Source organism: Manacus candei, unplaced genomic scaffold, assembly GCF_025592945.1.
Source record: "Manacus candei isolate 608988 ecotype Guabito, Panama unplaced genomic scaffold, ASM2559294v1 h1tg000069l, whole genome shotgun sequence".
Taxonomy (NCBI): Eukaryota; Metazoa; Chordata; class Aves; order Passeriformes; family Pipridae; genus Manacus; species Manacus candei.
The window spans coordinates 4,861,786-4,882,316 of NW_026138117.1; the positions used below are offsets into that span (position 1 = coordinate 4,861,786).

The 20,531-nt window shown below is 45.6% G+C and overlaps 1 protein-coding gene across 9 annotated transcripts in view; it reads left to right on the plus strand.

Annotated features, from left to right (window-relative positions):
- Positions 1-1,620: 1,620 nt before the first annotated feature.
- MAP4K4 (mitogen-activated protein kinase kinase kinase kinase 4) overlaps positions 1,621-20,531 on the plus strand; it is a 170,488-nt gene continuing 151,577 nt past the window's right edge. For all 9 annotated transcript variants that reach the window (XM_051806931.1, XM_051806932.1, XM_051806937.1 and 6 more), the window contains exons 1-2: positions 1,621-1,761; positions 2,143-2,208. In XM_051806931.1, coding sequence (XP_051662891.1) covers positions 1,705-1,761; positions 2,143-2,208 — 123 coding nt within the window. In that variant the 5' untranslated portion in view covers positions 1,621-1,704. The remainder of the gene's footprint in view (positions 1,762-2,142; positions 2,209-20,531) is intronic.

Genomic DNA, 20,531 nt, shown 5'->3' on the forward strand with positions numbered 1-20,531 from the left:
GGTTAAAGTAGAAGAGAGAGGAAAACCTTGGTTCCCACAGGAAATGTAACTCAACCTCTTGCAAGTAGGTAACATTTTTGCCATATCAGTGTGATAAAGAACTTCAGTGAGAAACAAACCCTGCCAAGGTTTACACCTGTGTGCAAATGCCTGATGTATCTAGCTTGAAAGAGGTTAATGAGATTTTTCCACGATTCAGATGCTGCTGGAGAATTCTTCTGGGTGGGAATGGGGCCTGAGACAGTTCTGTTAGAAATGATGTGATAAAACACCATGACAGTTGGGTCTGGTTCTGGGGGCTAGGATTTGACTCTCTTTCTGCAGAGGTCTCTGATGAAGCAGGAATATTTTTCCTGTAGGCCTGGGGTCTCGGGGCAGGGAGAAACTGACATTTTGTTGGTCATCTCACGGGGGATGGGAAGGGAAAATACTCCTACCCCATGGTCAATACCGGCCGCGACAGACCAACGCTGACTGCGCAGTCCCCCAGAGGGGCGGCGGGGGCTGGGGGGCGGCAGGACCCCTTCCCTGCCCTCGCCGCGGGGCAGAGGCAGCAGCCCGCCAGTGGCGCAGCCCCACGGCCCTGCCGCAGATACGCGTGGGGCTCCCCGCCGGCAGGGCCCAGGCACCGCTGGGGCGGGGAAGGGGCCGCCCTCAGTCGCCCCTGCCCCGCAGGGCTATTGCTGGGCGGCGGGGCGGGCAGGGCTGTGGGGCCGGTTCTCTCCCGGCCCGCCCGCGCTCCCTCCTCCGTCGCTCTGTCTCTCTCTCCCTGCGAGTTTACCCAGCAGTGCTCTGGTGCGGGCGCGTTTCCGCCGGTTTTTCCTGTTGGAGAAGGGAAGGGGGAGCTGTTTTCTCTCTCTCTCTTCGCTCTCAGTATATTTTGTATCCCTTTTCTCCTCCTCCTTCTCCTCCTCCTCCTCCTCCTCCTCCCCGGCTATCTTTGTCTGGCTCGCAACACCCCGCTCCAGCCCCGCGCCCCTGCCCCGCCGCCGCCGGGACGCGCAGCCCGTGCCCGCCGGTGCCCGGCGCCGTTGGATGCGAGGGCAGCGCCGCGGGAAGGGCTGGGAGGCGGCGGGGGCTCCGCCGCGCCGCTGGGCGTGAGCCGCCCCCCCATGCGAGAGCGGGGCCGCGGCTGCCACTGCCGGCTCCCGGCGTGAGCGCCGCCGGCCGGGCTGGGCCGAGCCGAGCCGTGCCGTGCCATGCCCGGGCGCGGGGCGCATCGTGAGGCTGCCAGAGGCTGCCGGCCCCGGCGCCGCTCCTGCCGCCGCCGCCGCGACATGGTGTGAGCCCGCTGCCGCCGGGGACGCGCGGGCACCCACCAACCCACCCACTCACCCACCGACCGGCCGGCCGGGATCCTCGGGAGGATCCAGCCCCGCAGTGCAACGCGGGAGGACAGACGGACAAACCGCAACACCCCCTCTCCTTCCTTCCTTCTTCCTTCCTTCACCTCCCTCTCCCCCCTCCTCCTCCCACCATCCATCTATCTATCCATCATCCCCCCCGCCAACCCCTCCCAATGCTGAAGAGTTTCAACCCGGCGGGGCTGGAGTGAAGAAGGGAAGGGCGGAAGGGAGGAGAGGAGAACAGCGGAGCGGAGCTTCGCGCAATTCACAGCTGCTCCAGGGAGGGGGGAGCGGCCTCGCTATTATTTAACAGAGAAGAAAAAATACTAAAGGAAAAAAAAAAAGAAGAGACGGGAAAATGGCGAACGATTCTCCTGCAAAAAGTCTGGTGGATATCGACCTTTCCTCCCTGCGGGTGAGTGCCGGTGCCGGGGGCCGGGGCGGGGGCCCCCCAGGGCCGGCGCGCCCCTTGCCGGGGCTGCCGGTCCGGCGGGGGTGGGAGCGGCCGGTCCGGGCCTGGGGCCGGTGCCGGGGCGCGGGGGGCCCGCGGCCGCGTGGGGGGAGCCCTCCCGCGGGGGCGGGCGGGGGGAGCGCGGCCCTGGGCTGCTTTTCCTTTGTTTGCATGTATTGGCATGTGCGTGGAAAAGCAGGGCGCAACAGCTGCACGCCGCCAGCAGCCGGGCTCGCTGGCTGGGCTCTGCCAGCAGCCATCGCCTCACAAAAATGTAATAACCCCGCTTCTCTTCTCCCCCTTCTCCCCTCCCCCCCCGACCCCGTTGCCCTTTCCTCCTCCTAGGACCCCGCTGGGATTTTTGAGCTCGTGGAAGTGGTTGGCAATGGCACGTACGGGCAAGTTTACAAGGTTTGTGCAGAATTTTTTCTCCTTTTATTGTTGCCGATTTTCCAGAGGGTTCCCGGTGCCTGCGCCGGGCTGGGCACACGGCTGCAGGCGAGCCACCCGCTGTGGCAAACGGAACAGTGAGGGGTGGTAAAAGTGTTGTCCTTGTCATTGTTGCTGGTCGTGACAAGTTTGTCAGCCTCTTGGCTTCTGCTTTTTCAAAGGGGCACAAATTGCTCTCCTAAGTACCCGTCCTGAAATGGTGAAATAGCTCTTTATTGTCCTTATTCCTCCCTGTGCTCCCTCTAGAGAAATGACCAAACCAAGTGGACGCTGTCAGAATGTGGCCAGGTTATACAAATAGGTCCACAGGCTTATTCTAATTTGCTGCTGGAAATCCTCATGGAATTTGCTGCTGCTGCAGTGACTTTAGACAAAGACATTGTCCTTAATTAAAATTGTCACCCAGTTTCCTTGTTGGAAAACCTTTAAAGTGCTGAAGCTATAGAGTTGGGGGCGAGTGCATCTGATCCCACTGGGCTGTGCTGTAATGGGGGGTGCAGAGTGACAGTAATAAGTGATTGAAGCAGGAAAGCTTATTTTGTGAAAACCAGAATTCCCAGAATAACCTGTTTGACAAGTGTATGACTTTAGAAAATAGAAATCGGACAGTGCCCATGTGGGTGTGAAACTAGCCTACTTTTTTTTTTTTGTTTCTTTTTTCCTCTTTAGTGTGCAGTCAGTGGAACAAACAAATCTTGAGATTGCATGACTGCAGTGAGTGTTAGCTACCAGGATGACTAATTATTCACACAGACTTAATACTTGGCTTAAACTGTAAAAATGCAAGATACATTTGGAGAGGGAAGGAGAGAGAACTGAAAGTAGCTGAGAATGCCTAGCTGTTTGTTTGGGTTTTTTAGTTGTTTTTTGTTGTTGTTGGTTTTTTGTTTTGGTTTGGTTTTTTTGCTTATAAACAAGGCAGTGTAATTGGTGAGTTTCCCTGATGGCAAGATACTACTGCTTGCAGCTCCAGTAACTAAATAAAGCACTTTGGTGCCTCTTCTGCAAATGAAACGCATGTCAGTATGTTTTGAGGGCGTGAACCTCAGCCTTCCTGATGGAGAAGTAGTCTGCCTGCGCAGTGTGTGAATTGCATTTTAAGACTTGAGGTGGAATAACCAGGCTGCTGCTGTTGGCATAGAGATGGAAAAAAGGATGTGGCTCGAAAAGTCAGAGGAGAGGAGGGAGATGAGTAAGAAGCTGCACTTTGACACAACTATGACCATTTAATTTTTTTCTGCCATTTTTTTTCTGAAAATTGAAATGACATAATTTAATTTTTTTCTGTAATCCTTTTGCTCCCAGAGCTTGCATCAGCTGAATCCTTTTTTAAAAAAAAAAAAAGTAGGGCGTGAATGTGTGACTTGAAACTCTCCTGTTAATTATTACAGTTTGGTGCATTGTTTCTTGGCTTGCTTGTTAATGCTTTGAGTTAATTGGCAAAGTTTTCCGTGGTTTAACAGTCTTGACAATAGAAATTTTAAATTTATTTTTCCTTAGGTATGCTAGAACTCTCCCAGAATAGTTAGCATTAGAAATTAAACTCAACACATGCATTTATTGACTTGGAAGAGCTGAATGAAGACCTGATGTCTAAGGGCATTGCGTCGGTGTCACTGATAACAGGGGGAGCAACAGGCACTCTCCTTGCTTGCTATAGAGTCTGCCAGACAGTAGTGGATTGACAGTTGTTTAAGGTTGGGTTGGCACTGCTTCTTCTTCTTAGGCATTTGTCCACATTTATATACATAGACTGAAAATCTGGACACCTAACAGAGCCTTACATAAACAAAAAATACTAAACCAAAAGACTTCCTTGCTGTGATAAACATCCTTTGCAGGGCTAAGGGTTGGACTTGATGATCCTTGTGGGTCCCTTCCAACTCAGCACATTCTCTGATTCTGTGATCTTTCTTCTTAAAATAATGAAGTTATGTAAAAAAAAATTAATTATTGCAATAGTATTTAACTTTTCTTGGCCACTTTTTTGTTAGGAAAAATGCTCCAGGAACACCCAAAGGTGAAACTCTGTGTGTACATTTTGAGGGCTGTCGTAGGAACTGCATAATCGAGGGAAAAACGAGGTTACGCTGTGTTTGCTTGTTGCTTTCCGCTTTCCTCCTACCCAGCAACCACTTCTTGAAATACCTCTTCCTGGATGGTTTTATTTCCCTTTTAAGCGGTCTGTCATCCCCAAGGACTGGGGGGTGGGGTGTAGGTTGCCTTTGAGGAGCCGTGCTCCGAGATGTAGTTTGATGTACTTCCACATTCGAGTATAGGCATCAGCGATGATGTCACCCGGGAGCGGGATTGGCTGGCTACCTGCCACTGCGGGGAGGACACGGAGGGAGTGGGAGAGGGCATGACGTTATCTCTTTGTCTAGCTCATAAACCCGGCGATGATGCCGAAGGTCGTTTGCCTTACTGGGGAGTCTGCTTTCCAGCAGCGGTGGGAAGGGGACTGTGCCGACCTGTTGAAAAGCAGAAAACAGCCCTGTTTTATTCCTCTTTGCCTTAACTGAGCTTGCTGGAAATAGCTGATCTCTCTAGCTAGCGATATTTCTGTAGCTGGTTCTAACTTAGCTTTTTATTTAGCTGTATATAGGTGTATAGATGTATAAGCAAGCAGGAAATGTGAGGACAGCACTTGGATATTTGGCACCTAAATACAAGTGGAGTTACTCCCTGTCACAGAGCAGTGTGGACCCTCCTGGGATTTTATGCCATTGAATGGGTTGGTTTATGCGAAGTGTACTGTGGGCCTGAGACCATAGCGGTGAGGTATTAAAAATACTAAGTTTTATTCTACTGTGCCTAAATTGGGGTAATGAGTTTAAACTGAAAGAGAGCAGGTTTAGATTAGATATTGGGAAGAAATTCTTTACTGTGAGGGTGGTGAACCTGGGAACAGGTTGCCCAGAGAAGTTGTAGATGCCCCATGCTTACCAGTGCTCAAGGCCAGGCTGGAATTGGGCTTTGAGCAACCTGCTGTAGTGGAAGGTGTCTCTGCCTATGACAAAGGGGTGACCTTTAAGGTCTTTTCCAACCCAAACCATTGTGTGATCCTATGATTGTGAAGTCTGTAGAGTTTACATTATTTTCATCTTTGTAACCTTGCTTACACCTCTCCCATGTGAAGAAGTCTTGTGTTTCAAGAGGAACTTGTTCCAAAATGGTGAACTGGGGGGGGGGGGGGGGGCGGCAAAAAGAGCCTGAGGTTCCCCAGTCCTGGATAGCTAAAAGAAAGGGGTGTTTTGAGGAAGCCTTTGCCAAGCGCAGGGCAAAGGGCAGCGGTGGGGGTGGCTCATTTGTCCTGCGGCCAAGCAGAGCTCCTCTACTGCTCTTCTGAAATCCCGGGGAATCAAAGTCCGCATGGAAGTTGTTTGCCCTTTTGTAGTTGATGCAGACCCCGAGAACAATGGCGTGGAAGTTGCGTCGCTTAGATTAGTTAGAAAGCAAAGGGTTAAACGCTGCCAAGTACAGCCGGCAGCGTTCCCTCGGAGCCGAGGCAGGAAGGATCGGCCACAGAACCCCCTGGGTCGGCAGTCTTAAAACTTTTAAGGAGCCTCGCGCCTTTGCTGGCGTTGGGAGGGAGGAATTTCCCTTCAGTAGGTCGGAGTCAGCTGGCGGGAGCCGAGCGGCGTGTGCGGGCCGGCCCGGGCAGCGCCCTGTGCCCGCGGCGGGGGCACAGCGGGCAGGAGCTCCCACCGCGGCCCCGCCGCCCCTCCTTCCAGCAGCCTGTGCCACCTTCCGCCAGGGGCAAGCATGTGAATGGCACAGGAATCGGCAAGAAATAATGGTGTTAGCATGCAGTTGTGCTTTTTGTGCTTGCTGCTGGTTTGTGGTGCGGTTGGGATGGGGGATGGATGTGCCGCCCCTCTTCTTTCCTCTTGAGTGAGGCCAGTCCTGCTTCGGTGTAACTGGAACTTGTAGCCAGCTCACAAAGTGATCGGCTGCCGTAAGGGTTTTTTTTGATCCTTTGCAAGTAGTGGAGAAGCATTTTTAGCATTGCTGCGGTTAGATTTTAGTTTTTCACATCCAATTGTAAGCTTAATTTGAAGTTTGGCTTGCACCAAATGAAAACACTTCTGAAATTGGTCTCAAGATAAGGTTCGAACTAGGTGTTTGCTTCCCTTCTGCATTTTTTTTGTTGTTGTTTTAGTGCAGAAATTATCTGTGAACTAAAGGCAACTGGTTAATACTTTTAAAATTTCGAAGTTTCTACCACCTGATCGTTCATAGAGGCTTCTCTGCTATTGAGACTAAACTGTGTTACCTTGCTCAGTCACTTCTGGTTTTTTGTATGTGTGTGTGTCTGTGCTTTTAAGACATCTAACACTTTAAAATAGCTGTTGTGAGTGTGCTGTTACATCTCACAGATAGACATTGTAATTCTCTTGTGGCAGCAGTGACTGGTGGGGGGAAGGATATTTTTGTGGGAGTTCTGAGACTTAACAGGAGTGCACCAGAAAGATGAGAATTGGGGTTGATACTCCTAATTGCCCTCAACGCAGGCTGGTGTGACTTTCTGAGAGCCTTGTAATAGTTAATTCATAGTGAAGGCTTCTTTTGTTGATTTATGTTGCAGCCTTCCAAAACTGCATGTAAATGATGTGTATTGTCTAACGGCTGGCTCGTAAAAGGAAATGATGTAAGATGTGATCGTTTAAATGCTGATTTGAAAATAAATTAAAACTTGTATAAATGTTTTCCCATGCTAAGGATACCCTGTTTTTGTCTTAATGGAGTTTATATCTTAGGAGGTGACTGTGTTGGGAGGTAGGAAGAGAGGACAGTGCTTGGTATTCTCTACTAACTCAGTTAAGGTTTTTTTTTTCCCACCTCCCTCTCCCCTTTGTTTCTTTCACTGCTAAAGGGACATCATTGTGGATTCAAGTGATTTTGTTAAACATGAATACAATTCCAGTCTTATCACTATAAAGACAAACTGTACTCAGGATCAGTGAGGTCACTGGCTTTCAGGAACTGGTCCAGACCAGCTCTCTCAAGTATGAACTGCCCTTCTTCCCTTCCTCCTCTGATTTTTCGTGGATTGTGTTGCAAAGTGAGTGTCTGCCATTGGAGAAATTGCAAAGGACCAGGCAGTGGCTGGAATACAGACATTTTTTTGGGTCCTGCAGCTAGATGTTTATCCTCCTGTCCTCTCCCAAACTGGCTGAACTTTTGACCAGTTCTCCATCACCCAAATCCTTCTTAATTAAATATACAAAAGCTAGGCAGGTGGCCAGTGGGGATTACTGATATTTATTTTTATTAAAAAAAAAAAGAAAAAGAGAAAAGAAAGCAATGTGTCAATTGTGGGTAACCACATGTCCCTCTTATTCTTCCTCCCCCAGTCCATCTGTCTGTTTGCAAAATGTGTGGGTTTTTGTATTTTGTCTTAAATCAAATTGCAGGTTCCTGGGGCAGGGACTCATTATTCCTGGAGTAAATAGAAGAGGACCTAGCACTCTGGGACATGGGAACATGAGTGTGTGCAGGGCCTTGAGGTGATGGATGGAAAAAGATCTAGCCCAGAGTTTTATGCTGACTCTTAAGAATTTTTTTTTAGCTTTCTGTAGGAATATATTTCAACTGGTGTGGATAAAATTTCAGTTGAAATCATCTCGTACTCTCTCTTTCCTTTTTGCATGCATGTGCTCTTTCCCCATTGGCAGTGGTAGGGGTCATTTCTCTGGGTTTGCATAGGTGGATGGTTTTCCCCATCAAGGTCTCTGCACCTTGCTGCAGGCATGAGGAAGGTGAACTTTATCGGTAAGGCCCAGAGTAGGGGTTTTTAGTAGTTCTGGGGTATTGAAGAAAGACGAGGGGAAAACCAGGGAGCTACACCTTCCATTTCTTGTTTAATTTTTGCTCTCTCCTAGTAATGTTGCCTAGTTTGGTGACATGTTGTAACTTCCAGGCACCAGAGCCTTGACGGTAGTGTGCAGAAATGCATGGTTTGGGCTCTGTGATGATAGCAGATCTGCACCTCCCACCCTAGGGAATGATGTAGAGGAACGTCCCCAAAAGGAATCCAGCATTACAAGAGGTGCTCACCCTTTGCATTTCTCTGCCTTCAGCATATACATTTTTTTAGTATAAATTTTTGGACTAGAATTCTAGCTGACTTTTCTCATGTGGTCTAGCGTGTGTTTGTGTATATGCATTATGTTCTAGTCATCTTCTTTTCAAGTGGTACTGTCTGTTGCAAGAGTGATTTCAGCTCAGTAGGTAGTGTACCTACCTTCCTGAGATCTGTTTTCCTTGGAGGAAAGTGGTATTTTTGTTTTTCCCGTTTTACATTTCTGACTGTACACTCTGGCTCCCCAAGATGTTGGATGACATTGATATTTAAGATCAGTAGCATTGACTTGCAGAATGTGAGCTTGACTATAGTCAAAAGTTACAGTAAGATCCTTATCTACGTCGTTATTTTAGGTCTCAGCCCACAGAAAGTGGTGGAAAGAATTCAGCTTGCTGAATGAGAGGTGGATTTGGAAGGGGATCTCATAGCTTTGCTCAAGAGTTCTCTTATCAAATACCTTACGTTTGTAGTTATGCGTCCCTGATTATTTCTCAGGTCAGCACAGGCTCAAGGAAAGATACTGTTGGCTATAAAATCGGGCAGCTATGGGAAGGGGGAGGAAAAAATGCACAGCTGAACATACCTCTTGAGAACTTTGAGGTAGCCTTGAATATAGAGGATTTTGACAGTGCATCTCAGTATTATTTCCAAAGTGTATTTTCTGCCTTGAATGCAGTGTGAAACACTTTCACAGAGGCACAACAAATACGGCACTGATTACAAACTGTGGAGTGCTGCGGAATGGTCAATATGCTGTTGAGAAGTTCATTGTACCTCCACCTAAGCCTCATTCTTGGTCCCTTGTCGTGTCCTGAGCAAGGTTTGATGTATCTTCTCCCAAGTGGCCACGGGACTCTGCAGTCCTAACTTGTGTGGTGTCTATTTCACTGTTAGAAAAAGGACAGAGCAGCTTTCCCAAAGAGAAGCAAATGCAGACTGTAGTCCTACAGGCAGAGCAGTCCTCTACTCTCTCAGGCTTTGTCGTCCTGCAGCAGAATGAAGTCTGCTGTTCTGAGTGTAATGAATAACTACAATATGACCTCAGTGGTGGTGATTTTAATTTTCTGCTGATTGGGAAATCTCCGAAAAGCACCACTAAATAAAGATGAAATCACAGAGACTGGGGAGTGGAGATGCTGACCCTTGCAGAGGACTTGCACTTCTGAGGCACATAAGGATTGGAAAGATGTATGGATGCAGAAGGCTTCTTTGTACTTTATTTAGAAATTGGTGCAGCTAACTCCTATCTCTAGTGCCCTGTGCAGCTCAACTGTAGCAGGCATGAAGGGTGTTGACATCTCCCAGGGATTCTCCTGTGTCCTCCTCCTGCTTGACCTTGCATTATAGTTGTAAGTGAAGGATGAAATCTATGGGAAGATTTGGAGTTAGGAAGAGATGGTGGAACAGCTGAGAGAGCAGCAGTTTATTGAAGGTGAATTTACAGAAGAAATCAGAAGGTGAAGAAGAATCTGGCTTACATGTTGAGAATTAATTAGTGGACTGTTCACAGTTGTGGGAAACAAAAAGTTGCATTGAGTCAGGAAAGTGCTTAATATAAGAAAAAGTAAGGAACAGCTTAATTGTCAGTAGAAACACATTAGCATATATAATTTATATTTAAAAACTAATATATATATTATGAAAGTTATATTATGGAGTTCATTAGCCAGCCAGGCTGTGGGGCTTATGCACACCAGGGGAATGTTTGTTTACACAGATTTTTATGCTGATTTTAGCATGGCCCAGGCTGAGGAAACCTCCCTTAGCCCACCTAGCCATGTTGTGACCATATGCCAGAATAAGGAATGTCTTTTGGGGGAAATAGTTTAGCACTAGTGGCAAAATGCTGCTTTCCCACTGGAACTGCCCCTCCCTGAGTTGCTCTGGCACTGTAGCTGTCATTATTATTATGCAAACAGGACACTACAAGTGCCAACAGGTCCTGATCAGCCTGTCTAGCAATTAAACAGCTAATGTGGTAAAACTCCTAACATGGATGCAGTTATACTGGTATTATAGTGCTTATCTGGTATGTCTCCGTCACCTCCATTTGGAGCTGTCCCATGGCATGTTGATAAGAGCTGCTCTCTGTGCAGGGATCACAGTGACTCACAGGTTTGTACCTGTGGCTAAAGGAGCTGCATGGACTGTAGCCACTCCTCCTGGATCAAGGTCTGGCCCTGGAGAAGGTCTGCTGTGGGCTGGGGTCAGGGATGTGGCTGCTGGCACTGTTGGTGGTGTGCCATGGCCATTTGTCTGCTTTGTCCCCTGCCCCTGTGTGACTTGAGCACCCCAGTAACTCCCTGGCTCTGGGGCTGTTGGTGAGGTCTGCTTGCTTAATGCTCTTCTTACCACCCTGGCCGAGGAAGCCCAAAAGGATCCCTCTGGTCATCTTAGATCTGCAGCTTTGGAGGCATGGATGCTGCCCCACTCCGTACCTGCCTCTGAGGCTTTTTCTTCTTCTAGTGTTGCTTTCCACATGGAAGTGCAAGTCCACATGTCCATTCATGACACCCTTCTGCTTTCTCTGGCTACTCACTCTATGGTATATTATCTTCCCAAATGACTTCTCTTTTTGGTATCTTCATGGGGTTCCCCTTAGCTTCACTGCATATTTTAGGGTTCTGAAAATCGTGCTGGTTTTAGGTATAAATGTTTGGGTTACCATCATTCTATGTTGGACCAGTCCATAGTGTGGACTTGTTGGCTCTGGTTCCTGCACCTAGCAACTTCACTGGAGGACAGAGGTGAAATGGGAGAGTGTTACTTAGGTAGGTAAAAAAATGGCAGCAGCTTGAAATAATTAATTGCATCAAATCTGAATTTTATTAACTTCTGGAGGACTACCAAGGCCACAGTTTACTCCTTCTGGTTTACCTCAAAGCTGATGCACTTTGTTTAGGATTTTTGCATTTGGCACTGTTAAAAATTACTTGAAGTCTTAAAAATACAACAGTCAATTTTAGTTAAGCTCTGGTAATTTCAATTGCTTCTTCATGGGATTTTGTGAGAGTAGCTGTAGGGGATGACAGTGGGCAAGAGTTCATGATTCTAATTTTAGCTGTAAGCTCAAACCAAAATAAACTGGTCTCAAAACTTGCTCACTAAACTTTGAGCTGTCTAATGATATTGGGTTCTTTTGTTTTCAAATTCAGGAAAGAAAAGCTTACAGTCCACGGACCTTAATGTGTTATCACAAAGTATTCCGTGCCCTACTTGGGTTTATGTATCTTAGAGTCAGGGACCCCCCAGTATTATTTAGGTTTATTATTTTTCTTCATTTTTATACTTCCCAAGGGAAATTCAGTACAGTACCTAAAAGGAAGCATAACTGTGCAAAGCTCTTCTCAAGAGGGAATACTTGTAGCTGAGTTATAAATCCTTACATGTAGGATGTACCCACATAAAGAAAATCAAAATGCTGATGGACTCTTAACATGGTAGTCCACTACCATGTTCTAATGCAATAATCAAAATAATGCTTGGGGGAACTGGTGCAGCAGAATTTGCAAATAATGATGAGGTGTTTGCTGACTGAAAGCCCTGATTAGGTTTCTTTTGTGCTTCCCCAAAAAACTGATAGTGCTGTTTAGTTCCAGTTATTAGTGGCCTGATAGGTGAAAAATGCATTTTGTAGTAAGAGCTGTTGATACACACAGATGCTCAGTAATTTACAGCTTGTTTCTGTACAATGGGCTTGGATGGTACTTTTGAAAGATGCTTAAGTAGGGGTGTAGGGGTGGGCTGCTTACTGTCCTTGTGCCTTTAATCTGAGCTGTGTGCTCTAGGACTCACAGCGGTGAGGGGGGGGGAAGAGGCAGAACAGGGGAATGGCATCTGAGAATAACTACCCTAGGATGAGATAAATTGCTCTCTACCTGAGTCTTTGTCTGTTAGTTAAAATGGGAACTTTGGATGAATATCTCAGTTTTATGTCTTCTAGATGTCTTAGGATTGGACAGGTTGACCCCACTCTGTACCATGCATGTAGCAGCTCCTACAGTCCCATCTACTTCGTGGGATATATAGTAGGAGTGAAGATGCCTTTGTAAGTGGAAATATGAAAGTGATTGACATGCGAAAGCCCCCTTGCCCATCGCGGAAGGGAAACATCCATTTTCTCAAAAGACTCATAAGTAAATGACCTGTTTTTGCGTTTCCCAAGAGGTGAATGTGCTTGCCCTGAATTGGTATTCTTTGCACTCTTATGTTGGGAACTTACCCGTAGATAGGTTTATTTCTGCAGAAGTTCTGAGGGATCTGGTTGAGAAGAACTATCAATGTAAAAAGCAGTCAGTGCCTTGAGTCTTTTCTGTGTGCCTCAGCAGTAAGCACTGGGGTCTTTCCTGTTCAGGTAAATTAAACTTTTATTGAGAATCCATTTAATCTAGGTTACTGTTTTTCAGGAGAGAATTATGGAAATACTTTAGTTTTTTTGATAGTGTTGATAAGGATTGTAATTAAGTGCCTGACATTCAAACTGGTTTTTCCAAATGTCTGCTTCTCTGGAGGGTATACTTTCCCATCAAACCTGTTTGTTTTTTTTAATTATTTGTTTTTCCCAGCTGTATCATTATATTGCTTCTCCCTATCTGTAAGCTCAGCTAGTAGAATTCAGTCTGGTTGTGAATTTTACGTTTAAATCTCAACCTGTTGTAAATCCAAGTATCTTTTCTCTAATTAACTCTGGGGCTTTTTTTTGGGCAATATCTTGGATCTTCCTTCGGCAGCTACTGTCCTGAGGTACTTGAAGTTTCATATTGCACACTGTTTTTTAAACTTCACTGTCAGTTGCATGGTAATCTCCTGTATAAACATAGAAGGAAGTGGAACTCTCGTGTCATTCTCCTCTGATACTCTAGTTATCCACTGTGCTTTATTTTGAAGTGAGGATGTGGGAGGGAAGTACATGGGGCAACTGATGTAATTTATGCCCAGCCGCTAGGAAATACATGACAGAGGTATGATCCAAACCTCTGAATGCAAAATGATGTGCTTTAATCAAAAGGTGTGCTTTCTTTTGCTTTAGTGGTAGCTGGGATCAGTTTTCACACTTACCCAAGCCAAAGAGAGGGAAGACTTTGCATGCTGACCCTCTGGTCTCTTCAAAACTGTTCAGAGGAAGGGTCTAAATGTCCTTGGGTGACTGGGTGGGTGGATCTCATAGAGTGAGCCTCATGGTACTCCTGCTTCTTTTACTTGTGTTTGTGGTGGAATTATTATGTGCTGTCCTGCAGTTGGCAAGGTTTCTGTTTAAATGAGTTTTGCAGAAAGGCCTGAACTGAATTGCTCACATTTAACTGTGTTGCTGTCTGTAACAGAGGTGAGGAAGGTATTAGGATATTTTACCATGACTAAACAGCAGCTTTAATACCTTTAAAATTGGTATCTTGACGTTTATGAGCAGATATCACATTACAGTGATAGCTTCAGGGGCCTTCTGCTGCATATGAGAGCTCTGGGTTGATTTAGGAAGCAAATAAATAGAATTTTAAAGCCACCCTAACACAATCAAGCATGTTAAATCGAAAATGCAAGGTGATGCTATATCCTTAGATTATCCTGTAAACCGCTGTTGCTTAGCAGATGAAGTTAATGATGTACTGTTACAGAAGAAGGAGCAAAAGGCGCAGTGTTGAGAACCATGGGGGAGTCTGGGATGTGAAGGACCTCTCTCATAGAATCAGCTGGGTTGGAAGGGACCTCCAAGATCATCTAGTCCAACCCTTGATCCACAACCGCTGTGGTTACTAGGCCATGGCACTAAGTGCCACATCCAGTCTCTTTTTAAAAATCTCCGGGGACAGAGAATCCACTACTTCCCTGGGCAGCCCATCCCAATGTCTGATCACCCTCTCTGTAAAGAAATTCCTTCAAATATCCAACCTAAACCTCCCCTGGCACAACTTGAGACCATGCCCTCTTGTCTTGCTGATCTTTTCCTGGGAAAACACACCAACCCCCACCTGGCCACAACCTCCTTTCAGGGAGTTGTAGAGAGTGATGAGGTCTCTCCTGAGCCTCCTCTTCTCCAGGCTGAACAGCCCCAGCTCCCTCAGCCTCTCCTCACAGGACTTGTGCTTGAGTCCCTTCACCAGCCTAGTTGTCCTCCTCTGGACCTGCTCCAGGACTTCTCATTTCACAGCAGGCGTTTTGTGCACCAGTGCCATACCCTGCACCTGAGGGGTGCATACGCAGGAGTCCCTGTGCCACAGGGTTTGGGGCTTTGACAGAGCTGGCACGTCTCCGGGCTCCCTTAACTTGTCGCCTTCGCCTGTGTTTCTGGTGTGGTCTTGCGGGGGAAGAAAGAATGTCAGCTTATTAATAGTGACAGCGCAGGCTTTCTCCTCTTCATCTGTTAAAAAATCACTGGAATGCTTTGATAACAAATTAATGAAGTTTTTTTTTTTTCTTTTTAATCCGAACATTGGGAAAGGTGCACTTTACTCCTTCTTTTCCCACACGTGAAACACATTGAAATTCTCTGATCTGACTTGTCCTTGGGGACTATGGAAAACATTCCATGCAGCTCCCCCTGTGCCTTTTCACCAATAGTTAAGTTCTGGGGTGATGACAAGTGAATAGGGAGAAAATGTTTCAAGTCATGTGAAAGAAATGTTACTTGTTAAATAACTTGAGTGTTAAAAGAAGGAAAGGGAAAAGCTTTTCTTAGCCTTTGTGCATCTTATATGGCAAGGAATGAAAATCTTTAATATTGACCTAATTTTATTTGTATTTAAGATCAAAGAGCTCTTGTGAATGAGTTGCTTGTCTTATATGTCAGTGACTTTAAGGTTTTCTGAATGGCTTGAGGCAGTAAATCAGTTCTGAGTAATGCTACCTTTCTTTAGGTTTCCTCTGAGGTAATGGTTTCCTCTTCAGGAATACAGATATATTAGTTAGTGAGCAGACTTCTTTCCAGCTAATTGCTGAGTTTGGAGGTGCCTCCTCATGAACCAAGTTTTGTCGCAGTGCTTGTGCATTGGTAAGGAATATGTTTTGTATATGTATGCTATGGTTGCACTGGGCTGTATGGGAAAGGGGAAGATTCACCTTGGATGTGGTATCTGATTACTTTATTCCAGCAAGGAGAGGGATCATGCTTGCATACATGGTACAGAGCTGTGCTGAAAGCACCAGGTCTTGGAGATGCCTGGACTTGCTGGAGAATCTACTGATAATGTGGGTTTTAATCTTTCTCTGTAACTCAGATAGAAGAAGATCAGAAAATGGCATGTGAACAGCATTTCAAATCTGTAAAGACAGAATCAACTTAGTTTGTAGATCCTTTTGAGTTTTGAAACAAAGCCAATAGACTTGTGTATTAAAATGTGTTACTGCTAATATTCGTTCACTCTATAGGATCACTATGCTTAGGAAAAGAGGAGATTGTTCTTAAGGGAAGAATCCTAAATCCTCTTCTTTTTTCTTTACGAATTCTTTTTGCGGATGCCATTGTTGGTTGATGTGATATGGCACATGTAGATGAAAACTTACTGAAGAGGGTGTGGGTGGTACAGTACCTCCAAGGTGGTAGTTGTGTCTGCTGAGCTTTGCTTGTGGGTCTGCATCAGTGGTGGTGGATGCTGTTGACTAGGCCGTGCCTCTTCTCACCTCCTTGGCTCTGAGGCAGTGCTTGTTGTGAGAGTGAGAGGTGCCCAATAAATGGGAAATCTCATAAAGCCACTTGTGTTGCTTAACTTTACCAAAACCTGGCTCTTTGTCAAGGTTAGCTCAAAAGTTGGGATTATGTTTTCCTTCCAAGAACCCTGGTTTGAAGCACCATTAATTGTGTGTCAGTTACCATATGTGTTATGATAATAACCAAGAGTGGAAAAGACTAGATTTATTTTAGTAAACATTTCACCTGGTAAAAATGTAATAGTTTATCTGCCTTCAAAGGTCATTCCTTTTTCTCTTGTGCAAATTGTGCACCCAGAAGCAGTACAGAGTGTTTCCCAGAGAGATATGTTTATAACGTGACCTTGAGATGCTGCTCTTCCTAAGAGGCGGGTGGGGCTGTTCCAAGGATGCTTAGTCCTGAGTTTCTTTGAAAGGCACAGATTGAGTTTGCCTCTGCTGTGCTGAATTCTGTGGGTTTCTTTTAATAGTGACTACGGACAGCTTTAAAAGATGATAAAACCAATATGCTGAAATGACTAGGGACTTGTGTCTGAATCACAGCTGTCAGCAAAACCACCTAGTTTCGGGAACTGTCCTGCGTGATGGCAGAAAGTCTTGTCAGCACCCAAACCAAACTTCTCTTCAACAAATACGTGATTTCATTGTTTGAATGTTTTGAGGGAAATGTTTTGAACATCTTTGCTGTCTTAGGCCCACAGGATTGCAGACCTTAGCAGATTATGCAGACCGTCTGTGTGTTTATAATTTAAGAGATGTAAATGTCATTTGAGAGACAAAGAAGTGTGGTGGAATAAGAGCATGATAGAGGTAATCCTTCTTCTGCAGAGTTCAGGTGTATATTGGTTTAGTTTAGATTATTTTTTAGATTATTTTGGTAAAGCTAGATGTGCTTTGACTCTCCAGGAACAGACCCTGTCTGCTGAAGTCAGAGGAACTAAACTGAGTGTCAGCCTGGCTCTCTAGCTTGTGATTAGAGCCGTGTGGGCAAAGGCTGGCACAGTTTTGGTTTGAGACAATGCTCACTTGTCACACTTGAGAGAAAAAAGTATTCTTTCTAGTTATAACAATTTTGGAAGTGCCTCAGGTCTTAAACTTCTTTGACTTATTCTTTAATCTTTTCTCATATAATGAATTTTCTGATTTTGCCCTTTTTCTTAGTGATGGCAGATTTCTCTCCCTTTCTGTGATTTGTTTTATCCTTCTCACTCTCTTCCCTCATAGTCATCTGATGTAGGTGAATTCCTCCTGCTGGCCTCTCTTCCTCTACACTCATCATGCCTTGCATTTCTTCCTCTAGGCTTGTCTGTGGCTTATTTGCTTTTTTTGGTATAAAAGTAACTGACAAATAGAAAGGATATGGTTAAATCTGCATGACCTCTGGTATCGGCTGTAGTTCTGCCAAGGTAAATGAGAGTGAGGTATGTTTGTTTTTACATGAATGTGTTGCTCCACATGCATTCTGTACCTTCTTTAGATCTTTATTTTGTGGTCTCTTTTTACCCTGGCTTTCTGTCCATTTTATTCTGTCCTCAACACTTTTTTTAACCTCAGGGCTGACTTCAGCTGTGTTTGGATTTGTGGTACAGGTCTGAAATCCTTACAAGGTTCATGAAAAAATAGATGACTAGGTAGATGGGAGTGAGAGAGCCCGTTTACTCTTCTTCTCCCCCCTGCTTCTTTGTGGAGAAGGCCTATTAAACCCTCTCTTTATTGGTCATTGGGAAGATGTGTGCCCAAGCTTCAGGCTTACCTCTGCTTGCAGATCTGTCTTTTGTTACACTGGGGTACTTTTTTTACCCCCATCTTTCAGACAAAAGTGTGGTGCAATCTTATGAAGTTAGGGTGTTCCCCACCAGTGGACAGAGGAGCTCTGCAGGGATGCTCTGTGCTCTCCCAGGGCTCTTTCCGCTGGGATTGAAGGTGTGAGGTTTGGATATGCTAATGAAGGATATTGAAAGTCTTTGTCTAGACTAGGCATGCTGCCCTTGACACATGCTATGTTGGTATAGTTAAAACCTCGGGTACTTAGTGTGTGCTAACCTCGGGTGGTAAATCCACGGCTAGACAAGCCCCCTAAGGAGGTAGTGGATGAGGTGGGGATTTCTTTGCATTAGTCTTTGCTGTAACTTCAGCTGGTGCCTGAATGTAAAACTGGTAATAAGCAGCCATAAACCCCGGATGATGCTTCTCTTGTCAGCTCCTGTCTGAATAGGGGCTTTTTCATGACACACGCTTGTTTGCTCATGTTTCTCTTTTAAGGAAAGCAGTTAAATAGGCAATAACCACCAGTAATTCACTGCTCTGTTAAGCATGTAATAAACCAAGCCCCAGATCCCTTGGTCTCGAGCCGTTAGAGACTGCTGCCCTTTGTTTCTCTCGTGGTAGACAGGAGGGAAGAAATGGGCACAACCTGCTTGTTAGGTGTGGGAAGGACAAAAGGGTGGCTGGACAGGGGAGAAGTGTGATGATGTGGTGCTCCTAGGATAGGCATCGCTATCCTTCCCAAAAATTGTGGAATCACATCCCAGCCTTTGCTCTGTCTCTGTGATGGCAAAACATTGTGAAGTCTGCTGCGAATTTGTTTTAAAAAGGAATTGCAGCAGCTTGTGGTTGGTGTTGAATGATGTGCGGATCTCAGCTGATTCTCCTTAGTAAAGCAGGCACCTCTTGTTGACTACAAGGCTTGCTATCATATTCTGACCTTTGTTTAACCCAGGTGCAGCCCACCTGTGGGCTAGCCAGTAGCTGATTCAATTCTGCTCTGCCTGCACTCATTGCTAAATACAGCCTTCTAAATTACCAAGTGGACTTTGTTGCAATTTTTTTGTTTTCTTTTGGTTTGGATTTTTTTTTTTAAACAAAGCTACTCCATGCAAGTGTTGGTGCAGAGTGGAAACAAAGGAAAGGCTTTAACCAGTATGTGGATACATGTTTAGGACAGGTGTCTTACAGAGTTCTGGGAAACTCTTATTGTAAAAACAAAATTAAAGTACCTTCAGATCTCTGAGCTGCCCTCTTAAGCCTCAAATGCAGCCTCTGGAAATCAGTTTGCTCTTTCAGAAAGAGAATGGCTTCATGCTCTTTCTCTGCATGATTCTGCGAAATGCATTTCCAGGGGGGATCTTTCTTACACTTATGCAGAACAAATTTTAGGAAAACGTTCCACTTTCTTCTCTCTTCGGATTTATAAAAATGAACTCCATCATGACTTTTCAAAGTGTGGGTTTAAGCAAAAGCTCTCAAGGCATTTCAGTGCTGGTTCTGATGCAGCTGTTAGTTTAAGGAATCTTTTTTAAACTGGAGGTGGTTGTTAATTATATTCAGGAGAGGAAAATGCAGTGTTGAGCTGGATAAATTGTAGTTTAGCTGATACTTATTTTGAGGTTGGGTGTGGCAGGTACAAAAGACGTTGTGTAAGAAACATAAAAGGAGAAAGACTGGTTTAAATTTTGGTACAACTAATTTTTAACAATCTTTTCTAAAATTTTCTCCTTCTGCAACATATTTTTAGCAGCACTGCCATGCAGGAGAGCACCATTGCTCCCTGCCACCCTGTTTCCACTGCTTTGTTGCAATGCTTCTGGCTTTCCAAAATGTGATGTGACTTTTAGATGCTCAGTGCGGTTCACTGTAGGACAGGGAGTATACATGAGCGTTGCTTCTCAGTCCTCTAGGTATAAGAGGTGCCTAGTGGCTCTGTAAATGCTAAATGGCAGTAAGACTGTAAGTGCTAGGCAACTGGTAGAGAGGAAGTGGGGGAATTGAGGGAGGAGATCTGGTTGTCCCTGTGGGTCTCTCTTTAGCTGGTTGGCTTGCAGTTTCCATGTGGACCGTCACCACATCCCATCTCTGGTTCTGTGGGTTAGCCTGTGTGATTGTCCCCCTGAGACTGTATGGGTATCATGGCCTTAAGAAATGGTTCATTCAATTTGTCAGGATGATAATAACATTTGATGGGGAAAGCTTTATATGTGGAGTGACTGCCCTTGGAGCCTGAAGCTTAGTCACAGTTTTCCTTGCTGATTGTGCTTCTCCTCTCTGAATGCATCCAGGGCCATCCACTCCATGCACAGGAGTGATGATCTCCTCTTGGGAGCCATCCACCACTCTGCTTTGATTCAGACTGTGCTGCCCAGGAACTGCTTTCCTGCCCTTGCTGGGAGTGGAGTGGGTGGGAGAACAGGGACACACACCAGGCTTACTATACTTGGTTTCTCAGCCTGCTGGGTTTACCAGGTGAAGTCCAATTAGTTATTTATTCAGATTTTTGTCACATCGTGGATTAACTGAGGCGTGCCTAAGGGTGTCTGTGACCTTGTGCCATATCGTGAGCAGTGGGGGATGGAGAGACTGATGTGCCTGGCTCCAGCATTAGGCACAGTGTTTGCCACTGTATACTTACCCAGTCTTTCGGGTGCTGGACAGGAATACAGTGATCCCTCTGGGAGTGTCAGGCAACAAATTGTAAAGATCCAAACTCTTACTCAGATATCTGCAATTTTGAATATACTCACATAGCCTCTTTTTCCCCAGGAAAACCATGATTGCATCT